This window comes from Pipistrellus hanaki, assembly GCF_964339955.1.
Source record: "Pipistrellus hanaki genome assembly, chromosome: 9".
In the NCBI taxonomy this organism is placed as follows: Eukaryota; Metazoa; Chordata; class Mammalia; order Chiroptera; family Vespertilionidae; genus Pipistrellus; species Pipistrellus hanaki.
Window position 1 is genome coordinate 42,834,255 of NC_140511.1, and position 15,971 is coordinate 42,850,225.

Sequence of the window (15,971 nt, forward strand, 5' to 3'; positions counted from 1 at the left end):
TTACCCTGTTTGATGGGACCTAAAGTTGTGGATAGGAACCTGAGAGAAAGAACAGGGTGTCATAAGCCTCTTTTAAGGCAAAGCTGGGACTTTCCTTTTTTCTCTCACGATATTGCCTTTAGTGGAATGATGACACAAATGTTAATATACCAAATGCCCAAGATTGGCTTCCAGAGACCTATAACTCAGAAAAGAGTTCTGTCCAGAGCATGGCAAACCCTCAACTTTGGGCCCAGCTCTGCACGGATTTGCTGTGCAGTTTTTGGGATTCTCTGCCCCTCTGGGCTCCAGGTTCTTCATCTGAAACAGAGAGCATTGAGTTCAAGTCTATAATGTCCTTAAGGCATTACATTCTAAAGACCTAACTCTGACCTTCAGATTTAGGTAGAACTCCTTTAAGGAGTGTCACTCCTTGAGTGAGTTGAGTCTATATTCATTTTAGCAAAATGCATTAGTTTTTGTGTTTTTTTGTTTGTTTTCATGAAGCCGAGCAGAGCTTTTACTTAGATGCACAAAGCAATGACCCTGAATTCGGTGATGCTCAAGGTAGCCAAGGCCTCAGCCCAGGGGATCTTCCAGTGATCCTCAGGCATGAGCAGGACCACCAGTCCGTTGTGGAAAGTCCTCTGCAGTGATTTCCTCATGAAAGTTTCACTGAAATACTTAGAGACTTAGAATGTCAGTACTGGGAAAGCCCCTCTAATATTATCTCATCTGAATGAGACTATGTCTTGAGAAAAGAATTAACCTGACTCCCTGACAGGGCCCAGGGCAGTTTCTGCAGCCTTCTGACAGAGACAGCGCCCTTGAGAGCCTCTGTGGTCAGAGGACGGAGCCCTGAGTCCTGAATCCTCGCGAGCAGTCAAGCTCGCTCAGCATATGTTTAGTCTCTCATCTGAGACGTGTGTGTGGGTCCGATGATCTCTGAGGCCTCCCAGCTCCGCACTGCTGCTTCTCCCTGCTCAGACTGTCTGGACAAACAGGCAAGGCCTTCTGCAGCAGCAGCGTTTTGGCTGCCAAGGGTGTTTTGGCTACTGATTTGTATTCTGAGTATGTGTGTGTCTTCATTACATAACATGGAAAAGAGAAACATTCTCAGACAAGGTTATTCTTAGATGTGGAAACCAAATTCTGCTGCCATCTCTCAGAGCCATTTGGTTTTCCTCAGAGGGATGATCTCAGCACTCTGTAAGGTAGGTGTCCTTGTGGTGAGGAGGGGCGAGTGAGGCTTTCCCAGGGATCAAAATCCCAGAGCTGATTCTCCGGAGCATAAAGGAGAGTCACCGGTATTGTTGGCTTGTTAACTTTCAAGATTCATAAAATGATGGCATTTTAGACTGAGGCATTCTAAATTTTAGAATCTGAGAATCCTGGAGTCTTTTTCAAGTTGGATCACGCCAAGGCGGCCATAGTTTAACCTTCTATCTACTGTAGTCTTTCAGACCAGTCTCTGCTTGTATACCTCCAGGACAGGAAGCTCACTGTCTAAACAGTGAGAGAAAAAGAATAGCTAACCTTTATAAAGTGTTATTGGACACCATTCTAAGGGCTTTGCATTTATTAATGTACTTATCACAGTAGTAACCCTATGAGTAGGTTCTATTATTATACCTTCTCTTCTCCCCCTCCCCCCTTCAGTTTACAGATGAGGAGACTGAGCAGGGCTGGGATTTGGACCCAGGCAGTCTGTCTGGCTCTGCCGGATAGCTTTCATCTTAGGGTTTGGGGTTGTCTTGCCCTCCTGTGGAAGAAAGATACTCTCCACTCTGGCAGGACTCCCCATACCTTGTTTTACCCTTTTAAATCATGAGTCAGCAAGATAATAAGTATTTTAGACTTTTCAGGCCATGTGGTCTCTCTCATAGCTAGTACTGGAGCCGGAAAGCAGCCATAGTTCATGTAAATGAACGGCATGGCTGTGTTACTATAAACTTTACCAAACAGGCCCTGATTACCAAAAATTGCAGTTTGCCTGGTTTAAATGTAAATAGTATGAATAAAATATTCTGTGGTAAAATAAATTTGGGAATAGTCTCCTGCATGTCCCTATTTTAGAGATTCACAGTTCATCTTGTCATTTTAAAACTTCTCAAGGCCATGGAATAAAAAACCCCAATCTACTTATCTCTATTTTATTTTGCTGCTTTCTTTTTTCCTTGCAAAATAATGATTAAGATCCCTCAGAATCACAGTCCCTTGTGTACTCTCAGGATGTGCCCAGCCACCTTGTTTTACAGAAGATAATCTATGTCTCCAAGCCAAAGTTCCCCTCAGATGGCTTCCAGAAGTCTGCAAAGCTAAACTCCCTGTTTTCCCCACATTTCTGCTTCTCATGATTAGCTCCACAATCTAGAAACTTGGAGGAATCTGCTGTAGACTTCTCCCCCAGCTGGCCTACACCACCCCTTCTAGCTAGTTCCCAGTTCTTATCGGTGCTCCCTCTCTTTCTTGTATTCTTTCCCCTCCATCTTCTTTGCTACTTCTTTCCCAAGTGTGTTTGACCACAAAATTGGTTTCTCATGGAACAAACTGTAGCTCTCCAGGAGGAAAGATAAATGACATGACTCCGGGGAGAGGACAGGACATATTTTTGGTGCCTTTGTGGCAACCAAACAGCACCTCCCAGATCCTGCCGGCTCATCTGGAACTGGGCGCCAAGCCAGAGCTGTGATGTGGCCTGAGAGAGATTTGTGACGATGTGGCACTGTCCCTTCAGCTCAGAAAGGAGTAGAGCGTCCCATAAGACCTGCCTTCTCAGCCCCAGGATCTCCTTGTGTAGATCTTTGAGTTCTGTCCAGTCATTCATTTGTGTTTCTTGTTCCTGAGTGATGCGTGTTTCAAGTGTTTGCTGTGAACACAGAATCTGAGTCTCTTCTCTGAGGAGTCAGGGGCAGCAGCCTGGTTGGTTGGCTAACGGTGAGTTTCTTAGGGTCTGACTTCTCAGCCTCCCCCCAGATTTTGTCTACTCTGCTGAGTTACCCACATGCCTGGGTTCCAAATTACTGTGGATCTTTGTGACCCCTGACTTCAGGCCTTCAGGCAGAGGTGGCCCTGCCTCATGCCCCAGGGGGAGAGGAAACACCAGCTCTAGAGAGCGAAGTGTTTCAGCATCTCTGAAGGTGAGGATCTTTGAATGGTGTTTTATATTGAGGTTTTTTGTTTGTTTGTTTGTTTGTTTGTTTTAATTGATTTCAGGGAGGAAGGGAAGAGGGAGGGGGAGAGAAAGAGAGAAACATCAATGATGAGAATCATTGATCAGCTGCCTCCTGCATGCCCCACACTGGACATGTGCCCTGATCGGGAATCAACCACTGAGCCATGCCAGTTGGGCTGTATGGAATTTTCATCTTAAAACTTGTCACGGAGGAAGGGGAATATGGTGGAAGGAGAGATACAGTGGGAAAAAAGAAATGAGAAAGGGGGAAATCAAGAAAGACAGAAAAAGCAGAAGATAGCCTGGGTGCTTAGTGAGGAGACAGAAAAGCAGCAAGACAGAGAATACAATAAAGAGTGGGCAGGTTATGTAATACCTTAAGCAATCAAGAATGTAAATTAACAACAACAAAAAGTTACACTATTAATGCATATATGTATAAAAAATAAAGTGAGCAGGTTGAGGGTCCCCCATCTATGTGCACCTGCCACTCACGGCATGTAGCTCAGAATCCCAGACCATCTGAGCTACCAGGGTCCCTTAAGAGATCATCTGCTTCCATCTGTTATTGTATAGACAAGAGCCCTAAGATCCCAAGAAGTAAAAGATGCCAGAATCGCACATGCATCCCTGTGCACCAGGACTGAGGGAGCTGCCTCTGGGAACAGGGCTCTCTGAGTGGAGCCCTGCTCCCTGTCTGTTCTCATCTGTGTTTCCAGCCTGGATTCAGCCCATTCTTGTCCAGGGAGTCGTGACTGGCACCTGCTACCTTCCAGCGCTGCTGTTCTGCCAACTAATTGGAAGTCTTTCTTGTTGCCTTGGTACAGGATATACTGCGGGGACACCATACAAGGTCCCACCGACCCAGAGCAATACCGCTCCACCCCCCTACTCCCCATCACCCAACCCCTATCAGACGGCCATGTATCCCATCAGAAGTGCCTATCCTCAGCAGAATCTGTACGCCCAGGTAGGTGCATTGGAAGCCTGGGCCCACCTCTTCTAAAGGTAAAGGAGCACCAGCCTGAGGGGGTGGGTGGGCGGGTGCAGGGAAGAAAGAAAAGGAAGGCGAGCTCTGGTTCTGGCCAGCTGTCTTTGTTGTCATGGAAACAATAGCCCTGCAGCCTGTACCTTCCCTCACTCCACCTCAGCCCCTGGGAGTGACACACAGTCACCTTGATTAACGGAGCACAGAATGCAAGATGGGCAAGGGCTCTTGGAGATTATCTAGCTGCACTGCTTTTTTACATACAAACTAGAGGCCCAGTGCATGGATTCATGCACCAGTGGGGGTGTGCCTGCGGGGGTCGGTACACTGTGGGAGTGCTGGTCAGCCCAGCAGCTGTGGACCTGCCCACAGAGCTCATCCCAGTCAGCTGAGCAGTGCTCCCACTGTGGGAACACACTGACCACCAGGGGCAGCTCCTGCATTGAGCATCTGCCCCCTGGTGGTCAGTGTGTGTCATAGTGACTGGTCAACCAGTCATTCTGGTCGTTCCATCGTTTGGTCGGTTAAATGGGGAATCTGAGACCCAGAGAGGTTACCTATTGGATGAGTCAGGATGAGAACTCATGTCTTGGGCATCTCTCCCTACCCCTCACATCCACTCTTCCTTGATAAAGTCTGTGAGCTTGAGTGGGGAGGACATATTAGTGCACAGGCTCTGCCACCAGTTCGCAGCTGTACGACCTTGGACAAGTCACTCTGTGTGCCACAGTGCCCCAACTGGTCTCCTTCAGCGAGAATGTTGTGTTCTGATGGGGTGGCAATGCTATAGTGACTGTGAGGCTTTAACACACTCAGGGCACATTTTTCTGGAGTGACAATTTTATATGAGGCTCTTTTAAAAAAAATTTATTAATTTTTAAATTATATTTTTTATTGATTTCAGAAAGGAATGGAAAGGAAGCGAGAGGTGGAAACCACAATGATGAGAGACAATTATCGATCGGCTGCCTCCCCTACCGGGGGTTGAGCCTGCAACCCAGGCATGTGCCCTTGACCGGAATCAAACCTAGGACCCCTCAGTCCGCAGGCCGACGCTCTATCCATTGAGCCAAACCAGCTAGGGCGAGGCTCTTTTTTTTTTTTTTTTAATGTTTTTATTGATTTTAGAGGGGAAGAGAGAGGGATGGAGAGATGGAAACATAGACGAGAGAGAAACATCTACTTATTGGCCGCCTCCTGCATGCTTCCTAATGGGGATCAAGCCCACAACCCAGGCATGTGCCAGGCCTGACTGGGAAGTGAACTGGTGACTTCTTGGTCAACCACTGAGCCAACCTGGATGGGCTTACATGAGGTTTAAGTAATATAGAGAATGCTTTTTAAATATAAAAAACAGCTATATGGTAAAGAGCAAAACTTAAAAAAGAAAACAATAGGCTTGAGATACGTGTTTCTTGTTTTTTTGTTTTTTGTTTTTTTTTTTTTTTAAATATATTTTATTGATTTTGTACAGAGAGGAAGGGAGAGGGATAGAGAGTTAGAAACATCGATGAGAGAGAGTCATCGATCAGCTGCCTCTTGCACACCCCCTACTGGGGATGTGCCAGCAACCAAGGTACATGCCCTTGACCGGAATCGAACCCGGGACCCTTCAGTCCCCAAGCCGACGCTCTATCCATTGAGCCAAACCGGTCCCAGCCGTGTTTCTTGTTTTATGGTAGGCTGCTTTGCACTCTGCTCTAAGCTCCGGGGTTACGGACCACATTCTGAAGCTCTTGTCATTGTTTAGTAGAAAGAGTTGAGAAGCTCTGGGTTAAGATGATCCAGGGGCCCTGCCTTCTCCCCACAAGGGTCAGCAGGCCTGTGGGCTGTGGCAGTAGGAAGCAGCCATGTGGTCCAGGCATTTGAAAGTCACCTCAGACCACAGTCTCCGTCCTCAACCTTTTTCCTAAAGGGAGCAGGTGGTAAGAGATATCTAGGGAAACGCTCTGCATCGGTGACATTCTTCCAGTGACATGGCAGCACTCGCACCCGTGCGACACTCCCCCTGGTCCAGTGGTTCCCAACCTTTTTTTGGCCACGCCCCACCTAAGCATCTCTGAAATCCTGATTTCCTCCCACCCCTGGCCTGGACATACAATTCTTATCCAAAAAGTCCTCCACATGTGCGGACAGGGCCCTGGCGTTCACCAGCACGCCCACGTCCCCTTCACTCATCGACTGCGGCCCCTGCCTTTACATGTTAGGCAGCGTATAGAGCACATTGCAATAAAATGCAAACATTTTAAAATGCCAGATCAGTGTTTCAGGAGCAGAGATGTTACCCCACTAGATCATCCTTGCAGCCCTGCGGGTGGAGCCTTACTTTTCAGACCAGACGCTGAGCCAGCACTGAATTGTCTTTAGTCGCACAGTAAGACAGAAGCGGAGCCCCAGCTGGGGCCCTCACCCTGTGTCCCTGGTCCGTGCTTCCCTTAGGGCCTGGGAAGAATACTCCCCCACACCCTGCTTCTCTCCACACCCCGGCCCCCACCTTTAAAGCCTGTGTGACCTCAGCCTCTTCTCCCCCAGGGAGCCTACTACACACAGCCGGTGTACGCTGCCCAGCCCCACGTCATCCACCACACCACGGTCGTCCAGCCCAACAGCATTCCCTCTGCCATCTACCCGGCACCTGTAGCTGCCCCCAGGACCAACGGCGTGGCCATGGGCATGGTGGCTGGCACCACCATGGCGATGTCAGCAGGTAAGGGCCATCTTTGTATCAGCGTCCACTCATCCCCCTCCTCCAGAAACTCGTGACACAGTAGAACACAATCATGGAATCGATGTAGCATCCTAGGAGAAATCCTGTGCCGGGGCTTCTGGGAAATAGAGGCGGCAGGTGGGGGGGGGCCTCTAAATCTGTCCGCAGGGATCAGGAAGATCTCACCAGGAGAGCATATTGAGCTGGGCCTTTAAGGATGAACAGATGCTAGCCAGAGAAGTGAAAGGGGAAAGGGCAGTCCCCTTTCACTTCTCTGGAAAGACCATGAGTATGGCGTGTCCACAGAGCGGAAATGGCCGAAGGCACTTAGGAAATAGTGTGTGAAGTTGGAGGGGTGGCTGGGAAGTGGGGAAGAGAATACCTGTAGGTCGGAGAAGAGCATTTAGGGGAGGAGAGATGGGCTTGAAACATCCCCTCTGGCTGCAAGGTGGGGGCAGGATTAGATGTGGGGGCTGGAAGCACGTATGCAGAGGAGAGAGGATGGCATGAGGACTCGGATGCAGCAGTGGCTCCCGGAAGGAAGGAGCATGGGGATGTGACCTAGCAGCAGGAGCTGAAGGACCGGTCTCAGAATCAGTTGAAATGCATGGGAGAAGCAGGTGTCCAGGACTGTCCTCCACTTCTAGCTTACTCCACAGCGTAGATCTCTCCGCAGGGACCGGAGGAGGGGGCGGGAGAGAAGCCAGAGGAAGAGCAGGTTTGGGAAGTCCAGAGGAGTGGGTGCTCCAGAGAAGAGATGAGGAGACAAGAGGGCTCCAGAGTCCCGGCTTCTAAAGAATCGCTGTCCCCTTCTGAGGAAGCAAGCACAAGGGTCGAGTGGGTGGGAGGTAGGCGATGGGGTTTTATTCTGCCCCTGGTGGAAACGGTTGTTGAGGCCTCTCATTTGATTGCTGCTCGGTGCCAGCCTTGTTCAGGTCCTGGGTACCAGGTACCAATAGCTCAGACCAGAGTCCTGGTCTTAGGAACAACTAGGTTAGTGGGAAGCATAACCACATAAGCAAGATACCCCTCCGTTAGGTATTTCTGCAGTGACAGGAGCATGCAGAGAGGCCACTGGAGAGGGGTGGGCTCTGCCTGGAGCATCAGGACAGCTTTTCCTGAGGAGAGAGACCTGGCGAGTGGGGAAGGGCTGTCTTCTCATGGGCTGGGGGGAGGCGGGCCTAGGTGGGAGCGGCTGTGGGGGAGACCATGGCCACCTCCTCTCCATCCGGGCCCTGGGGTGGCCTCACCAGCTTTGCTCTTCTCTCTCTGGTGCTCAGGTACCCTGCTGACTGCACCCCAGCACACCGCGATTGGGGCACACCCTGTCTCCATGCCAACATACAGGGCTCAAGGGACCCCTGCGTACAGCTATGTGCCACCACACTGGTAAAGCCTGCAGCCCATCCAAGTGAGTGGGGTTCGGGGTGGGAGAGGTAGGAGGGCGGTGGACGCTGGGACTGCTTCAGAATCCCCTGTGTCGTGGGCAGGGACAGTTACCAGTTGCTTTCATGCTTCAGTTCCGTAATACCATTCTTCATAATAGTGTCACTTTACATATATTGTAGGTATTTAACATGTTATCTCATATCCCATCAGCTGTGGTGTACAGATAACTGCTTAGTTCAGCATCCCTAACCAGTAAAAATGAAGCAGGGACTTGGACTCCAGACCTCTAGTACTAAATTCTAGACTCTTTACCATACGGTCTTCACACTTCTTTTAACTGTGGGCACCATTCTTCAACAGAAATCTTACTCCAGTCAGATGTTGGCTCTGACTGGTGCCAACCACTGCCACCCTGGCAGCTTCTGAGGCAGTGCCAGTGAATCACAGGGGCCGGGGTGTCAGCAGCCCTGCCCCCACATCCCCCAGGGGCACTTGCACTGGACGGGAAGCAGGCAGCTCCGCTGGGAAAGCACAGAGGGCTCCCAAGGGGAGGGGAGGGGGTCCCCGGCTTCCCAAGGGGCCTTGGGAACACCACTGTCACTGACGGCTCCCCCTTCCTCCCCAGATCCGGAGCCACACATTGTATGCAACTACTCAAGTCTTACCGGTGCTGGAGCAGCTCCCTAGCAGCACCACCTCTATTTGCAAGAAGAGACAACGGAAGTGCAAGGGTCACTTTATGCATCTTTAGCGGTTTTGATTTTTATTTTTGGTTTATGTAAAAGCTGCTTTTTCTAATCTCCCGCCTCTCCCCACTACCCTCCTCTTAGCCACTGCCCTTCCAGCTTCACCCCTCCTCCTACCTGACCAGGCACTTCCTCTCTGCTCTTCTTATTCCCTTCCCCACGCGTCCGTTCCCGGGGATCCGGGGAGCGGCAGGTAGAGAGTGGGGGACATTGCAGTGGTTCGGCTGAAGGCACGATTTCCGACTTTCTTTGAAAGGCCTAGCAGATGTTGGGTCAGGGTGGGAACTCAGAGCTGTTGAGCAGGCTCCATCTTTGGGGGGTTGTTTCTTTTTTTTAATTTTTCTCAAGGTTAGTTTAGGGCATTTCCATGTCCTGACACAAATGAAATGTCTTCTGAGAACCATCACAACAGACCAAGAACAAAACACCCGATTAGGTAGGAGTGTTCATAGGAGCTTGATATCTGTTCTCACCTGGGAAGAACAGGTTTTGGGGGGACATTTGGGGGTGGGGGGAGCACTGTGTGAGGGAAGAGGGAGGGGGAACCTGCCTGCTGGCTTTGGTTTGTAAGGCCTCCGGCTGGATTGCCTGGGCCTAGACCCTCTGATTTGCACAGTGATGTAAACTGACCTGGCACTTCCTCAGAAGGTGATTTTGACTTCAGACCTGCCAAGCAGCTGCAGGGTGGTGGGCTCCCAGGGTCGAAGGCCAGGTGCCCTGTGTAATCCAGACCTTGGCCCCTGAGCCCCCATGGACCCACTCTGATGAGGAGCCAGCTCCTGATTAGCGTGGGGACCTGTGGCATTTCTCTCCCTCCCTTCTGCCCTTCCCAGTGCCAGAGCTCACCCATCTGTCCTCGGGGCTGGCAGGCAGGCCAGGCTCTTGGTTACCTGTAGCCACTCATGGCCAAAGTGAAGGAACCACATTCCAGATGGGTGCTGGCAGCTCTGAAGGTCAGACAGTGAAGGAAAAGCAATAGCAATAAACATTTCATAGACTCATGGACCTGAAGGGACCTTAGCAATCATCTCATCCATTCCCCTATTTGACAGATGAGGAAGCTGAGGCCTGGAGAAGAGGACAGGACTTCCCTAGAGCTCGCAGTAAATTAGCATTAAATGCAGCCTTTCTACCTAGGGGCGTGTTGCCCACAAAGTTGGCCTAGGGATGGATTGGTTTGGTTTTGTAAAAATTAAGTCAGCAGTGCCTGGTGAGCTCTGGAACAGTAGCTGTCTGTCTGGGTTTTTGTTTCTGTTCTTTCCCTCCCCAGACTCCAAAGGCAGGGGGAAGACGGGGCAGAGGTTGCATGGGAGCAGATGGCAGGAACAGAAATTGCAAATGAAGAAACAGCATTTGGGAATTCTGTGAATACATCTGGAATTTATGTCCTATACCTGACTCCAGCCCTAGGAGGATGAGCAGGCGGGCTGTGAAAAGGAGGGTCCATGCATTTAGGACAGCAGCGCTAATCCTGAGAGGAGAGGAGGACCAGGGTGAGGCCTGAGAGAAGAGGTGGCGCTGGGTCAGGAGGCCCTGCTAGGCCACCTCAGCTAGGAGCCTGGTTTGCCCCCTGCACCTAGCCCATGGCTGGGCCAGCAGCACCCCCTAGTGGGGGCAAGGACACATTTTACTGTACAGAGTGGGATCATTGATAATATTTGGGACTTTTAAATAAATTTTTAAATTCATTCAAACGTGGACATATCCCTATCTCTACCTCCCATCACTGCCTAAAGGAGGGAAAAAAATCAGAACCCTTGGGCCAGGAGGGCAGAGCCCATGAGCATCCTCAGCCCAGAGTCAGAGTTGGGGCCAGCCTTCTTGGCCTGCAGGGACCTGGAGGACCAGGCAGAAGCCCAGCTGTGAACGGTCTGTCCCGGGTGCTGAAGTTTCATTTTAAAAGTTTCCCAGTGTTAATCCATGTTTTGCAAATACCTCCTCCTCTCTGGTTTAGATTATGTCCTACATATTTGGGAAATGCCAAAATAATAACAACAGGAAACCTTTGCATTTATCAGGTGCTTCATAGATTTCAGAGCACTTCACAGCCTGTGATTTACTGGCCCTGAGACAGAGCGACACGGGCAGAGTTATACCCACTGGCCAATGAGGAGCTGGTTCTAGGGGGAGAGGGAACTTGCCGAGGGAGCAGAACGCTGACCCCGGACAGACTTCCTGAACCTGCGGCATCCAGATGGGCTGCAGAACCAGAGAGGAAGGGAAAGAGGAGACTTAGGGATGACCTTATTACTTCTGTTCTTCTACACCAGTAGGGAGAAACTAATGTCTAGTATCTTGCAGTTCACAGAACAATTCCACATCCATCCTCTGGTTTAATCCTATAAAACAGATTATTCCTCCCATTTGATTTAGGAAACAAACTCAGAAAAGCAAAGTAACTTGTCTATCTGCTTTCTCTCTCCCTCCAATCTGACTTATTCACAAGCTTGCAGACTGATGCATCTATGCTCTGCACCCTCTCTCAGCCCTAGTATGTAACTCAATATCAAAGACAGGCCTACGGCATAACCAAGGCAGAAAGGCCGTGTCCGAAGAGCCCAGGCCCAGCTCCCCTTTTGTAGAATGAGTGCTGGAGCTTCGTTCTCTTGCTCTGATGGAGATCCACAGGCCTGGCCAGGCGTGGAGAGTGATTGCAGAGAGACTGAGCCAGGGGGACGGGGCAGCACACCTGGCAGGCTCACAGGTGTCTGTCAGGAGGTGCCCTGGGCATCATCCAAAGGTACTGGTGGCCCAGTGGTCAAGCTGGACAGACGGTCAGAGCCAGGAGGGCCCTGTCACGGTAGAAAGGCAGCAAGCCAGAGAGGACAGGGTGTGCCAACGTGACAGTGAGCTGCAGTGCTGGCCCCGCGTGCAAATCCCCCTCCGCTGCCTCTCCCAGTTCCACAGCTTGGTGGCCGACGTTCAGGGTATGTGCGTGGTTCTAGTCACCAACCAACCCTCTCACTCCCCCCTCCCTTCTGTTTGACTCCCTCTCAGTAGCCTGGGGCCTAGGAAGCTGGAGTACCCCCAATCTGCCACATTTTGAAAATGTTTTAAAAATGTCTTCCCCATGAGACAGGACAGTTGCTGCTCCTCTCTCTCTCCTGGTAATGTTCCTAGAGTGATACCCCCTTCCCTAAATATTGAACAAGGACATACACCTGTCCAGAGTGTTTTCGTGTACAAAGTACTTTGACATTGATTGCCAAAATACCCATCTTACAACTAAGTCTCAGAAGTCTTAAGACTTGCCAAAAGTCACAGAGCTCAAGAGAAAGAGCCAGCACTTGAACTCTTCAGATTCTCTGCTCTTCTTGCCGGCACCTGCTGGGTCCGAGTGGCAGGGGTGAGGAAGGGAGGGCTTCCCGTCTTATCCCCCGGGCGAGGACCGGGACCTGGGACCACACAGTCCTGACTCCTTATCCCAGCTCCCAGCTCCGGCGGCTGGTTCCAGGTCTGAGGGGTCTACGTGTAGAGGTCTGGGGTGCTGCTTTGTTCTGCGTGGCCTCCGGAGTGAGTTGTGGGACATAAAGTAGGCAGGCCTCTTGGTCACCACATCCTGGTGTTGTTCAGACAGGACTAGACCAGTCTTAGCCAGGCCTGGAGCCCTGCATGTCAGATTCCTCGGCTCTGCTGCATGGCCCGAGAGGGAGGGCTGAGAAGGCGTGGGTCTTGGGCACAGCACTCTGACCAGAAAAACGTAGATCTTACTGTGGCATTTCTCCTCGTTGTAGTTGAAAGCGTGTGGCAACTCTGCTTTTCCATCCTGCATTCTACCACATCACTACGGGGGATTTCTAAGCTAAGCTTAGAATCCAGAGGGGTGAGGCAGGCTCCAGGAGGAATCCAGGCCCAACCCACCGGAAAGCAGGATCACAGTAGACACTCGGCCAGGCTGACATCAGATTCTACGGGCAGGCCAGGCTAGCTGCAGCATCTGTCCTTTACCTGTTGACGCTCCCCTCTCCTAGAGAACTCATTTCTGAAATTAGGCATTACGTAGTTCCAGGGCCCAGCTGTCAGAGTTTCCTGCAGGCCAGTTTCAACATTCCATAGCCAACCTTGCCTGAAGCAGACGGGGGTCCCTCTCGCTCCGTTTCTTCAGTAGGTGTTTTCTGTCTTGCATGCTATTGCATCCAGCCCAGCGGCCGAGTGAGACACACAGGAGGTGGGACTGGCCGTCACAGAGCCTGACAGGGAAACCAGAGCTCTCTTTCCTGTGGCTGCATCCCAGTCCCTAGGCCCCGGCGTGGCGGTGAGACCCCGCACCCAGTCCAGCGCCCAGTCCGGGGTGTTTTCCCTCCCGGAGAGAACAGGCGTAACAGATTTGCAGATAAGTACCACCCCCTGGGAGCCAAATGGGTGACATCATCTTTGAGCCGGACCCCAGCAAGACCAGCATCTGCAGACTCCAGCCTTCCTCCTCCAGCTGAGATCGGAAGGGGGGCTGCCTGAGACACCTGCTCGGGTCAGCCGATGGTCCGGATCTAGGGTGGGGCTTGAGCTTCTCCTCGCCGAGGAGGCCAGACCAGGCCTCTGCTGGGAGTTGTCTGTAATGACCTTGAAAGGCCGGGGCCTGTCCCCATCTCCTGTTTCATAGCACCTGTTCTCATGGCATGTTACATCCCTGTGAGAGTGTTGTATATGATTTTGTATTTTTTAATTCATTTTAATCTACAGGTTGGAATCTGATTTTTAAATTTTATTGGAATTCACATTTTAAAAGGAAAAAAAAAACATTTAAAATAATAATAATAATAAACCTTTGACCAGTGTCTTCCAAGTAGTTGATCAAAGAACTTATAGGTGTTTTTCAAAACACAGCCTGGAGTGCAGAGATGGGAAAGCCCCACGGCCTCACTTGTGTATATGAAGTGTAAATCTGGCTTGGTTTGGTTTTGGATTCTTTTGGGATTTTGTTTTGTTTTGATCAGATAGTGATCATTCTGAAAGATTGAAGCCAAGAATTTGTAACTATGATATTTACTGTAAGCTGTAGAACATTCAATAACTATTAAAAAGAAGTTTCCCAAAAAAGTCTGGGGTGACCAGACTGGTGGTTATTGGGGCAGGGGACACAGACCAGCTCCTGGCCAGCGAGGCCCCGGGCTTCTTCCCGAGTCGGTTCTAAACTTGTTCTCACCAGGCAGGTCACACCTACCCTGCAGGCACAGGGCGGCCGCCCTGCCACTCACCGCCGAGGGCCCGGGCAGTGGCCATCGGCACCTGGACAAAGGTGTGCCACACAGAGGCACAGGGAAGCCGGGGAGATGAAGCTGCACCTCCTAGGTGCTCCCTTACGTGGCTGCTGCACGTGGCGCCTGGTAACAATCCTCACGGCACGATGGGAAGTGAGTCCTTTAGGCCTGCCCTCGGGAGGGACCGCTGAGCGGGTAAGTACCCTGACCGCGGTGACAGCCCGGAGGGCAGAGCTGGGACTCACCACCCAGAGGAGGCAATGCTGAGCTTGCTTAAGGGCCAGTCTGTCAGGTGGGAAGCCAGGGGAGTTACGTGGTCTCCATCCAAACGTTCATCCTGAACATCTCACTCTTGTTTCCCCTCTGCCAAAGCCACTACCGCAGTCCAGGCCGGGCTTCCTCTCCCTGGTCATGGTGACCCCATTTCCTTCCAGGGCTTGGCCTCCCACAGTCTAAGCTCTCCCAGCCTCCAAGTACTCGGCCTCCTCCACTGGAGAGCGAGCAGGCCCAGGTTGGCTGGTGACCTGGCTCACACCGGGGCTGTAATTCCAGCCCAGACTCCCCCTCAGCCTTCCCACCGGCCCCGCTGTGCCCACAGCCTCAGCCCCAGCTCCCCCTCCTGTGAGCTCCCAGCGAGCAGCTCAGGCAGGAGTGGGAGGGGAGGGTCCCTCTGCCCACAGGCAGTGCCCGGCTGTGCCACAGCGCCCTCCGGGGCCGGAAGGGGATTCCCCCAGGAACTTGGCGCCAGTGCAGGGCTGAGGGCCCAGAGCAGGCAGGGAAGCGGAGAACTGGGCCCATTCTCACCCCTGCAGGAAAGGGTGTGGATAGGATAAGGAATGGTCAGCCCAGATCCCCACCCTGTCCTCCACTTCCCAACCCTGCCAGTGGCCTGAGCCAGCCTTGAGCTTAACAGCTGGCAGGGCCATCAGGATTAGAGGGGACCAGCCAGGAAAGCTTCCGGGTGAGGATGGGGTGCCGCCTCTATTGGGGAACGGAAGAGCACGGACTTCCTCATAGGGGAGTTACATTTGCAAGCAAAGAAACTGATCATTCAGCCCAGAAAAGACCTAAATTCTGAGTCTGGTAGGTCTGCGTTTGGGGAAGGAGCTCCTGAAGGCCAGGGTATCAGACACACCCCCACCTTGACCTCGTCCTCTCCCCCCTGGGAGCTGGCCTCAGTGTCCCCAAAGGACAGCGAAGAAACTGGCCCAGCCACTTTTCCTTGTGGCACACAGAAAATGGGGGGTCTGGCGGGGAGCAGTGTTTGTTGCCCCAGGTCCTAGCACCAAAGCGTGTGTCCCTTGGCTGCCTGGGAAGCCCTTCCTTCTCCATCCTGGCTGCTACCGGGCGGTGCCTCACCCCAGTGAGAGGGCGTCTGGAAGGCACGGCCTCACCCGCACCCCAGTGGGTCTAAGTCCGAGGTGAACTCGGTTGGCTGAGGAAACACTGAAAAGCTAGACCCCGAGATACAGCTATCAGCTGGCAAATGAGGGAACATGCCCGTGGGTGCACGGAGATGCCTGCCAGCCCCCCACAGGGACCCCCTGCCCCAGACCGAGCCTCTGGTGCTCCCGCTCCTCCTGCTGTCCAGCCTCCGCCTCCTTCCCCCGCCCCCGGAGCGATGAAGCTTTGTCCCCTGGTCCTCAGAGGTGCCCTTCCTTTCCTGCCCCGTCTCCCGCCTCTGGGAAGCCCCGAGAGGAGGGGGAAGCTGGGGTCTCCAGGCATGTCCTCCAGCCTCCCCTCAGGGCAGAGCGCGCTCTGAAGCGGCCAGGCCAGGCCCAGCAGGAAG

The 15,971-nt window shown here is 52.1% G+C and overlaps 1 protein-coding gene across 6 annotated transcripts in view; it reads left to right on the plus strand.

Annotated features, from left to right (window-relative positions):
• FAM168A (family with sequence similarity 168 member A) overlaps positions 1 to 14,021 on the plus strand; it is a 124,633-nt gene extending 110,612 nt beyond the window's left edge. For 3 of the 6 annotated variants that reach the window (XM_084893434.1, XM_084893439.1, XM_084893436.1), the window contains 4 exons: positions 3,982 to 4,124; positions 6,660 to 6,849; positions 8,130 to 8,260; positions 8,864 to 13,761. In XM_084893434.1, the coding sequence (XP_084749560.1) occupies positions 3,982 to 4,124; positions 6,660 to 6,849; positions 8,130 to 8,242 (446 nt within the window). In that variant the 3' untranslated portion in view covers positions 8,243 to 8,260; positions 8,864 to 13,761. Of the gene's footprint in view, positions 1 to 3,981; positions 4,125 to 6,659; positions 6,850 to 8,129; positions 8,261 to 8,863 lie in introns of all 6 variants that reach the window. The other 3 variants (XM_084893435.1, XM_084893437.1, XM_084893438.1) reach the window with 2 other exon arrangements.
• The last annotated feature ends 1,950 nt before the right edge of the window (positions 14,022 to 15,971 follow it).